The sequence below is a fragment of the Lactuca serriola genome, chromosome 3 (genome assembly GCF_051521515.1).
Source record: "Lactuca serriola cultivar US96UC23 chromosome 3, Lser_US96UC23_V15, whole genome shotgun sequence".
NCBI classification, from domain to species: Eukaryota; Viridiplantae; Streptophyta; class Magnoliopsida; order Asterales; family Asteraceae; genus Lactuca; species Lactuca serriola.
In genome coordinates this window covers 956,210-973,145 of record NC_136410.1, presented here as the reverse complement: position 1 = coordinate 973,145, position 16,936 = coordinate 956,210, and the positions used below count along the sequence as shown (strand labels likewise).

Here is a 16,936-nt window from a genome sequence, read left to right as displayed (position 1 = left end):
TAATTATGGAAAAGTCTCCATAATGGGAGTTGGATATCAAGAATCTAGGAGTAAGTTAGAAACTTTATGCAAGAAGGATGTTCGAATGAATGTGCTTTGAATATGAGACTTCATATCTATGGAATTGTCTAGTAACAATCTCCAATGGCAAGTTTTGTAATTAGCAAAGTCTCTGTGACTTGTGCACATAGTCACACGTATGATAAAGATATGGAATTGTGAAATGAGTGTCATTGGAAATGTTTACAATTGATCTATTTCACAAAGTAACGACCATAGGCAAACATAGTGTGCTTGCTTGGAGCATGGGATAACTATTGTTTTTAGTTAAAGTATTAAGTTGATAAATCAAAACATTATACAATGAATAATGTGTAATCAATATGGTGATTAAATAAAAGGTGTTTTATTTATATTCAAAAGTTTTGAGACCATATTGGATTCGATTATTCTTGTGTTTCACTTTGCATGTTTTGACTTCCCGAATAACTAGGTTATTCAAACTATCCACAGTCGATCATACTTTGGAAGTAGGTATCAAGGCAAGACTGTCATGAATTCGTCTGTAGATTGTCTAAAGTGTTTTAGACATAGCACAAGTTTGATGCACTGTTCATGAGTACTTCTGACATAAGGTTCGAGTATTAGATTAAACCCACGCGCATCTGAATCACTTCATGGATTTTATCACGAGTGATTGTGAGACAATAATATCTTATGTTCTTGAAACCAAGACATGTGAGTTGTAGTTTACAAGTCGGTTGCACATTGACATATGTAAACGCACTAGTAACTTGGTGTTATAAAACATATTGTTGTGTGTAATTTGATGAGTAAGTACAATCAAGCATTTGAGTTGAAGTTTATCCGTTCCTTTTACCCTAAGAGGGATAAAAGCGATATCTGTGGGCCCCTCGATGATTTAGTGATGACAACCCTAAGTGCTTGGCCAACTGATTTGATTTGTTCAATTACTCAGTCGTCATGAACTGGAAATCGGGAAACAACACATGAACAGAGAGAATGATTATAATCCATGTCTCAGTTCATACGATATCTAAAATTAGGGGTGAGCGCAGTGCGGTTATTGGCCAAAACCTCACCACTAATCGCAAATGCGGTTAATCAATTTTCAAAAACCGTGTGGTGCAGTTATTTTTACGGTGCAGTTTTTTTTTTTTTTTTTTTTTTTTTTTTTTTTTTTTTTTTTGTGTTTCGGTTATCAATTGCATGTATTTGGTGCGGTTATTTTGTGTGATTTTTAACCACTATTTAAAGTTCAAACAATTTTAAGAGTTCAAAGATATTACATGTAATAATAAAAAAAAGGTACAAGACAATTAACTTAAATCACAAATAATTAATATCTTAAAAATGTGAAATCACTAGTAATTAACAATAAATATCTTAAAATTGTAAAAGTTCATCATTTTTCAATGTTAAACATAACAAAAAACACATTTTTATCTTCTAGAAGTTTATCTTGTTTTCATCTATGAAATTTGTCTTATTTTTAATATTTAATATATTAATAATTAATAAAAAAATTGTATATAATATATGCGGTGCAGGGTTTTTTTGTGGGTTTTGAAAACTAATAACCGCATCGCACCGCAAATTTGCGGTTTTTGAAAATTATAAAACCTCACCATCGGTTTTTATTGCGGTTGCGGTTTATGCGGTTTTACGGTTAATTTTAGGTGCAGTGCGGTTTTTGCTCACCCCTATCTAGAATGGAGAAATATATGATCCCATATCTAAAGGACGTGTCACCGACTAGGTCAGAGTTCGATAGAGGCTTTGGAAAGCTATGATTGCTAATCGGATCCTGAAGTTACATTGATAGTTATAGTTATTATACTTATCCAAGTGAGAGACTGTTGGATTTGGTGTCTAAGCCCATAACTATAACTGGGATGTACTTGACCCGATAGTAGCATGATCCTTTTGGGTTGCCTTCATCAGTGCAATTTGATATAATGGACTTTTGAGAATAAAGTTATTTGGGATTTATTAATTTATTACAAGTATAATATATTAATTGAGAAATCATATTTTTTAATTAGTATTGATCAAGAATTAATTTGGAATTAATCTAGTGATCAAAAGAGACTAATTAAATATACGGGGACTTATTAAGTAAATAAATGATTCTTATAATGTGGGCCAATGATCCATGGTTAATTAGGACGGGCTAAACCAATATGAAAGTCCATGGAGGTTTAACCCATGGAGCCTAAGTAATATGAAGGGTCATGGTGCATTAGGGTTTGCATTGATGAAACCCTAGCCTTTGTAACACTATAAAAGCAATCCCCTAGAGCCAAAATCGGTTGCCCATTCATTATAAGAGAATGATAATCGATTGTGAGCTAACTAGCCTATTCTCTCAAATCTCCTCTTGCATTTGGTGTTTGTGACACATTAGAGGCATCACACTTTAGGTGCTAAAGCTTTCTAAGGCCAAGAACTACAACTACATCAAGATGTATTCATCTAACTATGAGTTTTATATTGTATATCCTCTATTGTATGCTAGTTAAGATGTATGCTTTGAAAAATTGAGATTGCATGTATAATTAGAGAAAACATAGATCCAAAGCATCTAGGGTTGCATGTGCCTCATAGGAGTGTTATAGTGCTTTAAACCCAACACTACCATCCCTTGCTATCGCTCCTTCCCTAGAAAAGATAGTGAATGATCCCAAGGGTTCTCTCCTGGACAACTGTCGGTCCTATATAAACGAATGTTATCACGCTCGAACTCCGACTTCGTTGATGAACTATTCCTGCTACTTCCACCCTAAATCTTCCAACCCATACCCTGAACTGGATCCACCAAAAGAACCAGAACAATCCACTGAACAACTTAATCCCGCCCAACAAGGTACGACCCGCCGACGACTCTTGACATTAGAAATGGCATATGAAACTTCGCAATACATAAATCAGGTAAAAACGGAGAACTAACCTGAAGATACCACTTACCCACACCCAACAAGATTCTAAGGCAGATACAATACCGATCAAGAACAATTTAACCATAATATCATTACAGAATTGGGTTTCAAATTACATACCAAATATTTCTTGCGGCTCGACCTTGACCTCCTGTGGAATGATGGGCGTTGGAACCTGGACTCCCTCCGCCCTCAAAGCAGGACAGCTGGACCGGAAATGACCTGGTTGGTGATAGTGAAAGCATATCTGATCCTTCTTACAATCCCGTTGCACATGACCTTTTTCCCCACATTTGAAACACTTGAACTTGTGACAAGCAAATACATGAGTTCCCCCACACTTGCCACACACTTCATGATCCTCCTGACTCTTAGTACCCAGGTCAGCAACCTCAGTCTCCTCGCCCTCTGCTGAGAGAGCCCTTTTCCTCTTCCCTAGTTGTGTCCCCGCAACTAAATCTCCCCCAACAACCATCTCATTAGCAGCACCTCTCACATACTGCAAAGCTGCAGTTTGCTCCTCGAGCCTGGCAATAAAGCTGCCAGTAATCCGATCTACGACACTAGACAATTCTTCTTGCAAAATTTAAAAAACCTTTACGGTAATCATCTCCCGCATCTGATCAACAGACAACACCGACCTATCATGGCCACTAGTTCCCGATCCTGATCCGGATCCCGCTTCCAATCGTCTCGTTATCACCATACTGAACATAAACCAAGGAGATATAAGATGAAATGCATATCATACCAGGGGAGCCAACTCCTAACAAAGCCCTAAGGGTTGTGACCTCCTTGCTATGCATACGGGTCCTGTGCTTTCAGCAGTACGGGCCCATACTACCTCCCACACCTACTCGTATTTGTCTCAGAGGATCATCACAACCACCCTACCAATACCCGCACACTAGCATACTAAAGCACTCTATCATCGCTTCCTAACGAAAGGCTAAACATAATGTGACTGGCCGACTGACCCCACATAACTAACCCTACTACTAAATGCCACACAACCCTCCATTGGTGCCAGATAATTATCGCATGAATACAATCACATGTTGCACAACTTAAACAATCTTAGGATAAAATATTCAATCCTACAACGGTTGGACTCACAAGAGCTGCGCAGTAGGACCAAATCCCTTATCCTAAGATCGTTTAACCCATGTAGCATGTGACTTATCGTATTCACTCTATAGTCAGTTCACATGTGAAAGACTTATACAACAATCAATCAAGTATTATATAATATAAGGCATCATATATCAGGCAATTCTACCATATAGTTCCTGAAGACCCCTATCCTATTACTAGCATGTTGTTCTAACATATCATAACATAATCTCAATTAATTGTGTGGTAATTTGGGGTCTGCTTACTGGCTCCGGCTGATTGTACACATCACATCCTCCTTTATTATTTTAAAAACCATTTGAAAATTGTTTTAAAAATCTTTTTTCTTAGGTTGAGACTGGATTCACACGAGTGTTCCTCCAATTCACTCAAATTAAGGCTCTGATACCAACTTGTAACACCCAAAAAGTTCATGAAAAATTTAAACTTTTAAAACCAATCCATAATCATCATTGCATACAAAATAGTTTTCAAAACATGTTAAATATCAGAGTTTTCCCAAATTCATAAATAAAAACACGAGGAGGTGCACGATCACGCCTTCGCCTTCCCGCGGTCATCTGAAGTACCTGAAACATAATCTAAAATTGTAAGCCTAAAGCTTAGTAAGTTCCCCAAAATATCAACACAACAAATAACATATATACAATAACAACATGCAATAGGTGCACAATTAACAGACTAGATTACCCCTGAGCCCACATCATAAGTCTGGCTTGCCCTTAGACCCACAACTTATGTCTGGCTTGCTCCTTGACCAGATCTGTCCCTGGACTGAATACCACTAAGCCCTTAGTACGAGTTTGGCACGCCCTTCCCGACCCTCAACTCGTATCTGGAATGCTCATGAGCCCTCATTATGAGTCTAGTCTGCTCTCCCTGACCCTCAACTTATATCTGGATTACTCCGGTAATACATTATGAATTACATGTGATTCACATGTTATTCACATATGAATTACATGTGATTCACATGTAAATCATATATAAATTAGATGTGATTCACATGTTATCCACATATGAATTACATTTGATTCACATGTAAATCACATGTTATTCACATGTAATCACATGTAATTCATATATGAATTAGATTTGATTCACATGTAATTCACATATGAATTACATGTGATTCACATGTAAATCACATATGAATTACATGTGATTCACATGTAAATCACATGTAATTCACATATTAATAACATGTAATTCACATGTAAATCACAAGTGAATCACATATTAATAACATGTGATTCACATGTAAATCACTAGTGAATTGCATGTGATTCACATGTAAATTACAAGTGAATCATATATGAATTACGTTTATATGCACACATGCATTTTGTGTAAGTGTTCTACGTTAATTATTTTTTAAAATTTTCTTATGAATTTCACATTTAAATCTTAAAAGATACAATCACATGTGAATATCACATTATATAATCACATGTGAATCTTACATGATATATACATGTGCGTGTTCTTGCATTAATAATTTTTTTTATTTTCCTGTAGATTTTGAAGAATTTTTTGAAAATATTGAAGAAGTGAAAAGTGATAAATTGAAGAAAATATGAAAATCTTGATATGAAGAAATGATAACACTGTGAATCTTTGTATTTTTTTTATATTTTATTTTGTATTGAATAAAATACTTGTATTATGTTTATAGATTGATTAATAAAAATAATTTTTTTTATAATTTACTTACGAATATTATAGTATAAGAAATATGCATATATGCATTTGAAAAAATATGCATATATGTACCTAAAACGTTGATTTTTTTGTTAAAAAAAATACAATTTTGAAAAAAATTGCATTTTTTATAAAACTTGTAGTTTTTTTTTTTTTTCTTTTTGAAAAAAATGCAGTTTTTTCTGAAAAAAAATTAAGTGTTTTAGAAAAAAATGCAGTTTTTTTGAAAAAAAATTACAGTATTTTTGATTTTTTTTTTTCTAGAAAAAATGCAGTTTTTTTTTTTTTATAAAAAAATGCAGTTTTTTTTTTTGAAAAAAAGATATAGTTTTTTTAAAAATATATTTTTTCATTTTTTTAAAAATTCATGTTTTTTTTGAAAAAAATTAAAAGATCTCAATTTTTTAAAAAAATACAAAATTATTTAAAAAAAAAAATCCGAAATTTTGAGTTATTTTGTTAATTTTTAGACATTTATATTGATATATTAAATAACACAAAAAAAATTAAACATTAAATGAGATTGGTAAGATGACGATAATGTCCTTAACGATAATGGCCATTTGTGAAAAATGACAAGACATAACAAGTTCAAGGGCCATTTATGAAATTATAGTTGTCGTATAGAATTATTATTTCCGACTTTTACAGATGTGCCTTTACTTTATTTGGTGTGTAGTCTTTTCCTACTTTATGTAATGTCATGTTTTGTCTGTCGATATTTTAAGTGTAAATATTACGCTACCCTTTCCTATATAAAGGATTGTAAACGATTGTAAAAATCATCGAATATTCATACGAATAAAAAATTCTGTTGTTATTTTCCCCATGTCTCTCTAAACACTCTCTTTCCGATTCTCTTAGCCTATCTCTTAAGTTCCTAGTTCTTTCAAGCACTTCATATTATATATATATATATATATATATATATATATATATATATATATATATATAATATGCTTTAATGGTAATAAATGATCATTGTTAATAAGTCAATAGTAACAACCTTAAAAAAAAACTCCCACTAAAAATGTTTTAAAAAAGACAATAACAAATAAGTTGCTATTTAATGACTTTTAATTTATATCTTTAATAAAATTTCAAAGTTGGAGTATCTATTATAATAAATGAAAGTTTTCTACTATAATAAATGAAAGTTTTTTTTTTGCCACATGTTCTCTTCTCTTTCATTTGGACACATGACATTTTCTAGAATTTTTTATTTTTCTATTTTCCACTTGTAATTTTATTGTATTTTTCATTTTATTAAATTAAAATTCCACATTTAATGTGTAAGATAATATATATGTAAAGTATTTATTAGAAAAAGATTATATATGTAATGTATTCAATACATTAAAGTCTCATTAATTTTAATAATTCAAATTTTTCTTATTTTTCTTATAAATTCAAACTTTTCAAATTGTTAAAATTTTATATTTATTTATTTTAATTAAACCCATGTAATACATGGGTCTCACGCCTAGTTATTATTATGTAGATGTCGTGTCAATAAAATCTATTGATAAAAAAGGTAATAAATAATTTAAGTAAAATGTATTTTTAGATATAAAGATTTAATGTATAAAACTATAAATTCCAAATGAATTAGGAGATGTGAATTTATTTTTAAAATAATAATAATATATGTTTTTGTTGATAAACCTAAATAAAATAAATAAAAATGTTGTTATTCGATGAAATAGATTAGCTATTTTGATGTACAAAAGTAATTAAGAAGACGGTGAAAAGAAAAAAGAACATTATAATCCACGCGTTGGTGGCTAGTTGAGTCACCTGGTTCGAAATCGAGGGCTTGTCTCTTCTCCAATATACTCTCTCTCTCTCTCTCTGCATATAGATTTGTATACGTAATGCGATTTTCTTCAAATCGTCATATTGGTATCTAAGTTAATTTCGTAATGTATTCATGTCTTTTGGGGATCAATCTTGTTCGATTTTGATGCGCTAAGACTGTTCAAAGGTAAATTTTTGCTCTGGGATTTGGATGATGCAATTCACGGTTTTGTGAATTCTGGTTAGGTGATCCGTAAAACCCTAGCTGGATCTCTCCTGTTTTTAATCTGATATATATCAATTTAGGGTTTTTTCTAGATTTATTAGGAGTTCTTGTTCCGGATCTGTAACGTGGTTCTGAACCCAATTGGGATCGAGAGAGGTTTTTTAGGTTAGGTTTTGACTGGTATAGATGGCTTCAAATCCTCCATTTCAGGTGGAGGATACTGACGAAGATTTCTTTGATAAATTGGTCGATGATGACGATGATGATTATAAGGTCACTCCATTATCCTCAGAAACGACCAAATTAGCTGATGGGAACGATTCTGATGATGCTAAAGCTTTTGCTAATTTAGGTATCAGTGATGTTGGCACTGGACTCGAAGATTTGGGGAAAGTAGGTGAAGCTTGTTCTTCCATTGATGGGGATACCAAACATGCGTCAACTGACACTTTTTTAGACCATGGTCGTCCGTTGGTTTCTTCAAATTCATTTGCATTTGATAGCGTGAGTGAAGAACCCAATACTGAGGTAGCTGGTTTGGATTCTACAGCTAGTTGGGATCATGGATCTGGAGGTGGTCCTGGTGTTAAGGAGGTGCAGTGGGCAGCTTTTGCTACTGAACCTGCTGAGAATGATGGTAATGGGTTTGGATCCTACAATGATTTTTTCACTGAATTTGGAGATAGTTCTGTGGATCAAATAGGGAAAGGAGGTAACTTGGTTAGTCGGGAACAGAATGTTGTTATGTCGGGAAGCAGCAATATAGTAGATGATTCCATGCATAGGAAGAATGTTAATGATTACTCAAATCAATTTCAAGACGTCCAGACTTATGCTTCGGCTGGGGAACAAAGTACAGAGGTCAAAGCTTATGCTACATCTGGGGAACAAAGTACAGATGGTCAAGATCCAAACAGCAGTCAGTACTGGGAGAATCTTTATCCAGGATGGAAGTATGATGCAAACACTGGGCAATGGTATCAAGTAAATGAAGGTTATGATGATGTACAAGGGGCTCATGATCCAAGTACTACTTCTGAGTGGACAGAGAAACCAGAGGTTTCTTATTTGCAGCAACAGTCAGTCCAATCTGCTGTGGAGGCTGTAGCAGAGAAAGGCACGACTGGAAGTGTCACAACTTGGAATCAAACTAATGAGAGTTTATCATGGGATGAGGCTTCACAAGAAAACAATGGGTATCCATCAAATATGGTTTTCGATCCCCAATACCCTGGTTGGTATTATGACATGAACACTCAAGAATGGTGCTCTTTGGATGCATATAATTCTCAAGCACAGGAGCAGGTCAACCAAAATGGGTATTCTGCAACTAGTAGTTATTATGGTGGGCAGGATCAGACAAAGAAGCAGTTACAGGTAGGATCTGAAGGACAAGATTACAAGTGGAAAGGGTCTTTGAGTAATGTTGAACAGCAAATGTGGCAACCTGCCCAGAACCAGGTTAATCAAAATGGGTTTTCTGCAACTGCAACTGCAACTAACACTTACTATGGGAATGATGAGAAAACGTTGGGATCTCAAGTTTTTAGTAGTCAAGGACAAGAATACAAGTGGAATGGGTCTTTTAGTAATGTTGAGCAACAAGGATCAAGTATGTGGCAGCCTGATACTGTTGCCAAGAGTAGTAGTGGTCCTATGTCAGATCCTACAGGCAACCAAAATTCCCATGGCACTAGTGAGTTCCCTGCCATTTCTGGAGCCCAATCCTTTGTTCCAAGTGGAAACTTTAACCAGACCACATTCAAGCAAGGTGAGATGATGAATATCCCAAAAACCTATGGCAGTATGAACCAATCAGGTTCAGGTTATTCCCAACAAGTACAACCATTTCACAGTGGTGGTCAGCAAGCAGGAAGGTCATCAGCTGGCCGCCCTCCTCATGCTTTGGTTACTTTTGGTTTTGGTGGAAAGCTAATTGTGATGAAAGACAATGCTGCTGCTGCCCTCATGAACACATCCTATGGAAGTCAGGTCAGTATTTTTTTTTTTTTTTTAATTTTTTTGAGTTTTGATTTCACATGACCTAACAAATATATGTATATTTGTTTTGTTGAAGGATTCAAATGGCAGGTCAATTTGTATTCATAGCATGGCAGAAATTTCCAGTGATGTGTCAAGCAGCGGAGCAGATTACTTTCAAAGTCTAGGTCGGCAGTCATTTCCTGGTCCACTGGCTGGTGGAAATGTTGGTGGTAAAGAGTTGAGTAAATGGATTGATGAGAGGATCACACACTCTGAATCTTCTAACATGAATTACAGGGATAGTCAAGTTCTGAGGCTGCTCCTTTCTTTACTCAAAATAGCTTCGCAGCATTATGGGAAATTGCGTTCTCCTTTTGGTACCGACTCCACATCAAAGGTAAATCCCATTGTCTTGCCAATTGCCAAGCGATTTGTATGAACATAGAATTTGGTATTTTGGAACTTGAACAGGAAAATGATGCTCCAGAAGTTGCTGTTGCTAGACTGTTTGCATCTGTCAAGAAGAGCGGTGCAGAATACAATTATGGCCACTTCACCCACTGCCTGCAGCAATTACCTTCGGAAAGAGAGACTCAGGTATTCATAATATTTTTATGTATATATATTTTGTTTGCTTCCAACACTTATGGATATATATATATATGTGATTAGGCAACAGCCTCTGAAGTCCAAACTCTGCTGGTTTCTGGTAAAAAAATAGAGGCTCTTCAATGTGCACAAGAGGGTCAACTCTGGGGGCCAGCACTTGTTCTTGCTGCACAACTTGGTGATCAGGTCAGGTCTTGACAGTTTTTCATGCAGAAAGTATATTTTCCGTTCCTTTGATATATATATTATTAATTCTTGTATTGTATTGTGTTTTGTTTGCTTGCAGTTTTATGTGGATACTGTTAGAAAAATGGCTCTTGGTCATTTAGTAGCAGGGTCACCTTTGCGGACGTTGTGCCTACTTATTGCGGGTCAACCTGCAGATGCATTTTCAACCGACACTACTGGTGCTGTAAATATGTCTCAACAGGTAATCATTAATTCTGTTTTATTAAAAATGAGTTTTTAGCTATTATTATGTAAAGCATGATAAGAATCTCTGTTCATTTGTTACTTTGGTATAGGCTGAAGGTGGTGGTAATTGTATGATTGAAGACTGGGAAGAGAATTTGGCAGTGATTACGGCTAACAGAACCAAAGATGATGAACTCGTCCTTATCCATCTTGGTGATTGTTTGTGGAAGGAGAGGAGTAATGTAAGCAGCAGCTTAATTTCCCTTTTATGTGATTTTGATTCTTGCGTTTGATTTTTTTTTTTTTTTTTTTAAATAAATAAGATTATGGCGGCACACATTTGCTACTTAGTAGCAGAAGCAAACTTTGAGGCGTATTCAGACACCGCTAGACTGTGTCTGATCGGTGCTGATCACTGGAAACATCCCAGGACATATGCGAGTCCAGAAGCGATTCAGGTGCCATTCTCAAATCTCAGAGAAGTGAGGTGTTTGGTCTATTAGAATATTTATTAACTTGTAGCTGTGAATGCAATGCATCCAGAGAACTGAGGTGTATGAATATGCAAAACTTCTGGGGAATTCTCAGTTCACCCTGCTACCATTTCAACCATACAAGCTTGTATATGCTCACATGTTGGCTGAAGTTGGAAGAGTGTCCGACGCATTAAAGTACACAATACATAATACAAAATGCTCCCCTTTCTTATTCATTAGTAGTCTTTTTATTTATTTATTTTTGACAAATTTATTATTATAATATAATTCACTCAGGTACTGCCAGTCAGTATCAAAATCTTTAAAAACGGGACGAGCTCCTGAGGTAGAATTATGGAGACAATTGGTTTCGTCTTTAGAGGACAGGATAAAAACTCACCAACAGGTAGGTCTATATAATGAGTAATGAATAATGAATGTTGTTCATCTTTGGTAAAGTAACGTGGAATTCTAAAATTGCTTTTTTGGTGTGGTGACTGACAGGGTGGATTCTCTACAAACTTAGCTCCTGGTAAATTAGTTGGTAAGCTGCTCAACCTTTTTGATAGCACGGCACATCGTGTAGTTGGGGGGCTGCCGCCACCTGTACCATCAACATCAGGTGGAGGTTTCGACCATCATCAGCATCCACAGCAACCACCACCATCACGGGGGGTATCAACCAGTCAATCAACAATGGCAATGTCGTCATTAGTGGCGTCTGCGTCAATGGATCAGTGGTCAGACGACGGAAACAACAGAAAGATAATTCACAACAGAAGTGTTTCAGAACCCGACTTCGGTCGATCTCCTAGGCAGCAGCTTCAGGTTGGTTGGTTGGTAACTTATTCATAAATCATATCCAATTCCAATTGGTTAATTTTAATTGACAGGGTGGTGGTGACACATCATCATCTTCAAAGGAAAACTCTGCTGATTCACAAACTAAATCATCATCATCTGCATCTGCATCTGGGATGGGGATTACTTCACGTTTTGGTCGCTTCGGCTTTGGATCCCAGCTCTTTCAAAAGACCGTAGGATTGGTTCTAAAGCCACGTGGTGGTGACAAACAGGTAAACAGCCATATTCATCTACATCTACATCTACTAAACTAAATCATCTCTTTTTTCCTTTTTTTTTATTTGTAGGCGAAATTGGGCGATACGAATAAGTTTTATTATGACGAGAAACTTAAGAGATGGGTAGAAGAAGGTGTTGATCCGCCAGCAGAGGAAGCAGCCCTTCCACCACCACCAACAATGGCAGCCTTCCAGAATGGAACACCAGAATACAACTTAAAGACTGCTTTAAAGAGTGAAGGCTCTCACTCTCACCTAAGCAATGGGAGCTCAGATTTCACAAGCCCAATGCCCATGGGAGGACACACTTCAGGAATTCCACCACTTCCTGCCACCACCACCACCACCACCACCACCACCACCACCTCCAATCAGTTCTCTGCACGTGGAAGGACTGGCGTTCGTGCAAGGTGGGTGATTGTTTTTTGTGTTGATATTAATATTAATAATAATTAGGATAATTGATGGATGGATGGGCAGGTATGTTGACACTTTCAACCAAGGTGGTGGAAACCCTACCAACTTGTTCCAGTCACCACCTCCTGCTTCAAACATCAAACAAACTACAAACCCAAACCCAAACCCAAACCCTAAGTTCTTTGTTCCCACAGCTTCAGCATCAGCAGCCCAACAGTCAGTTGAGCCCTCTTCTGTTGATACCACACAAACACAACCAATAATTCCTGATTCCTTTTCTTCTGTAAACAACAACTCCTCATTCCAATCTTTTCCAAATCCATCTTCCATGAATGTGATGGCCAAGCACAAGTTTGCAAGCATGGATAATGTTTCAGAAGCCGGAACAGCAAAATTCGCAAATCATGCCATGTCACCTGCCTCACGAAGAACAGCTTCATGGGGTTCTTTCTCAGACCAGGCCCAGAAACCATCATCATTCATGCCAATGCCAATGCCAAGGGAATCTGGTATGATGCAGTCCCACTCATCCTCACATATCATGGATGATGAGCTTCAGGAGGTGGATCTTTAAGGGTGTAAATATACATCTATATATATCTATATCTATTACCCAACTTGGAGATGTTTGTTATAAAGAAAGAGACAGACAGAGAGAGAGAGAGAGAGCAACAAGGTTAAGGTTAAGGTTTTTTTTTTTTTTTATTATATATTTTTTATTATAAGGATTTATTTGTATGTTGGAAGTGCATGCATCATATCATGTACTTAGTTGTTTACTTGTACTTGTAGCGAGTGATTGAAATGATGATACATATCATAGGTTTTGTTAAATTTTGGAGTGGTGGTTTGGTTTCTGCCTTGATAACACCAAAAAAAGGGAGACGGACCACCGCTGTACATTACAGTAAGTACATTACAGTTAAAACTTAAAATTCCCTCCCTCTCCCTCTCCCTCTCCCTCTCTTGAAGAAGCTCCAGTTTCAAATACTTCTTGGGGAATCAATCTGATCCTAGTGTGCAATAGCTTTATTTTTCTTCTTCTTTACTTTATATTTATATCACGCAGGGATTTTGTGTTGCTTTTACAAAATCTAGCAAAAGGTTAATCACAACCAATTATGCATACTTTCTTACTATTTTTAACTGTACTCACAATTTCTTTTTTGGCTTCTCATTGCAACCACCATGGCATTCAATTTGATGGAATTTTTTCATGACATTGCGTCCGTTTCCGTTTGCACATCATATATGACAAAATGACCCTATTAGAATACACTCTGATGATAATGATTAATGAGAACCCAAAAGAAACTTTAATTACCTATTGAATACATTTAAACATAAATGGCATAAAAAACAATTTGTGTGTTATTTGTTGTCATTTTATAATGTTAACACAAGCCATCTTTTTGGAGCCAAACCTTTGTCTCCAGAGAAATAAAAATTGGACTTCAAATTCCCTCCAGTTTTGGAGCTTTTATTTGTATGGGGATTGGGGCCGCTAGGCCGAGGAGTACATGCTAGTCAAATGTGGATGTGCATTTTAGAAAACTGACCAATCCAAGCTAACTTACCTACTCATCATGTTCATTACTGCTTTTTATTTTGCCATTTTAAACATTTCTATAAGTTAAATATCCAGCCAATGGTTGCAATATAAACATGTTGGAATTTGATTCTTTTAATTACTTTATGCTTCTGCTCTTTTTAGTTGGCTGTAACCACAAAGGAAGGATACGAGGCGTTGATCAATATTATTTGGTCGATAAGAAAAAATGTCATCCCGTTAAAAAGCTATGTTTTCTATTGCAAGAAATGCATGTTAAATAAATAAAGAAATACAATTAGCACACTAACATAATAAATAAATTATATAAAGACCAAGATCTTGTATGATAAAACTCAATAATAAAAAAAATGTTCCATGATAGATATAACAATTAATGTCTTTTCAAGATAGACTACAAAAATGAGTCATTTATATCCGACGAAAAATCACTAAAGTTCCACACAAACACACACACACACACACACACACATATATATATATATATATATATATATATATATATATATATATATATATATATATATATATATATATATATGTATGGTGAGGTTCAATAGAGAACTATAATTAACCAAGGAACCAATTTTTTTTTTCAATTTTTAGAACTTATATATATATATATATATATATATATATATATATATATATATATATATATATATATATATATATATATATATATATATATATATATAGTTAAGTTCAAATGTTTTCACTATCTATTTTGTGCCCGTATGATTCATTCTGGACCAATCATTTTAGTTATTTTAAGAAAGTAATTAATGCATATTAAATGCTGAAGATGTAATTAATACCTATTATATCTTCAACATGTAATATGCATTAATTACTTTCTTAAAATAACTAAAAAAATTGGTCCAGAATCAGTCATACGGGCACACAATAGATAGTGAAAACAAAATAACCTAACCCTATATATATATATATATATATATATATATATATATATAAGGTGAGGTTCAATAGAGAACCATAATTAAACAATGAACCAATTTTTTTTTCAATTTTTAGAACTTATTTTTTTATAAAAAAAAACAAAAAATACAGAAATTCATAACTTTTTATTCTTTTTCCAATGATATCAAATTCGTTATTTATTTATTTATTTATTATTATTTTTTTTAATGTCAAATTCACGATGTGAATCTTTGAAAATTCACAATGTGAATCCAGATTCACACGGTGAATCCGATTTTTTTTTCACATTCACAATGTTAATATATGAATTTAGATATTTTTAGATTTTTTTTTCCGATAAAGAATAAGCTCTAGAAATTGAAAAAAAGATTTAGTTCTTTGAAGAACCAATAATTATGGTTCTCTATTGAACTTTTTCATATATATATATATATATATATATATATATATATATATATATATATATATATATATATATATATATATATATATTTTAGATGTATACCCGTGCGTTGCGTGATATAAAATTATAAGGCTAAAAGAATAATGTCAACAATCTTTTTTAAGTTTCTTAATAATATCTTCATAAACATTTAGAATTTAGAATGATTATATATTTTTTTCTTTTTATCGAAGAAACTTCCATATAAAATTAACGTGTAATTTTTTTTGGTTAAATATATAGAAATAGTATACAATTATAAGGCTAAAAGAACGATGTCAACAATCTTTTAAGCCTCTTAATAATATCTTCATAAACATCTAGAATGATTATGTCTTTTTTTGTTTTTATTTTTTAAATCTAAGAAACTTCCATATAAAATTAATGTGTAAAAAATTCTTTAGTTAAATATATAGAAATAGAACACAGCCTTGCGAATTTGTTATCATAGTTCAATTATAGGCGATAAACAAAGAAGATATATTAGCTTATAGAAAACACACAACATTTTTAGAAGATTATTTTATATATTTGGATGGGTTTTGTGGTAACACACACTTAATTGTTTAGCTTCAATGTAACAATTGTGTTTATGATATCACTCTGATGTCATTTTGTTAATATAAAATACATGATCTTATATAAATATTAAAATGAATATATATGCATGTTGTAGAGAACAAAATATTTTAAAAAGTAATATTTTAAGTTATAAAAATGATTATTTTTTTTAACATTTTAAATAACAATTGATGTTGTTTGATAAAATTTTAAGTGCAAGATAACTTTTTCCCCTTTTAGATTTGAAACATATTATCATTTTGTATTTAAAATTTAAATAAGTAAAATAGTTACCAATTTGGTTCATCCAAAATACTAATTAAATATCAACTTAGATTTAAATTGAGTTTAATCGTATAAAGTTGGATGGTGAGCCATATATGACATACATTATTTTGGAATCGATACCATCAACTACTCGTTAATTGTATATTTAAAGTTTTTAGATTTTTTAATGACAATGACTTTATCACCATATATCTTTATTTATGGGTAAAACTTCCAACATGTTTTTACCTAACAATACAATTTAAATATGAATATTAAAAAATAACACTTATAAAAAAGTTATACATAATTGTAGTCACCCATACGTGTAAATCATAGTTACTGGTCGTTAAAA

The 16,936-nt window shown here is 33.7% G+C and overlaps 1 protein-coding gene across 1 annotated transcript; it reads left to right on the top strand.

Annotated features, from left to right (window-relative positions):
• The first annotated feature begins 7,584 nt into the window (after nucleotides 1–7,584).
• On the top strand, nucleotides 7,585–13,734 carry LOC145091299 (protein transport protein SEC16B homolog). The gene is made up of 13 exons (XM_079028973.1): nucleotides 7,585–9,810; nucleotides 9,896–10,198; nucleotides 10,273–10,398; nucleotides 10,474–10,596; nucleotides 10,697–10,840; nucleotides 10,935–11,066; nucleotides 11,148–11,282; nucleotides 11,368–11,495; nucleotides 11,598–11,706; nucleotides 11,805–12,128; nucleotides 12,194–12,376; nucleotides 12,452–12,792; nucleotides 12,863–13,734. Exons 1-13 carry the CDS (start codon nucleotides 8,005–8,007, stop codon nucleotides 13,371–13,373), a joined length of 4,365 nt encoding a protein of 1,454 aa, XP_078885099.1. The 5' UTR covers nucleotides 7,585–8,004; the 3' UTR covers nucleotides 13,374–13,734.
• Nucleotides 13,735–16,936: the final 3,202 nt, after the last annotated feature.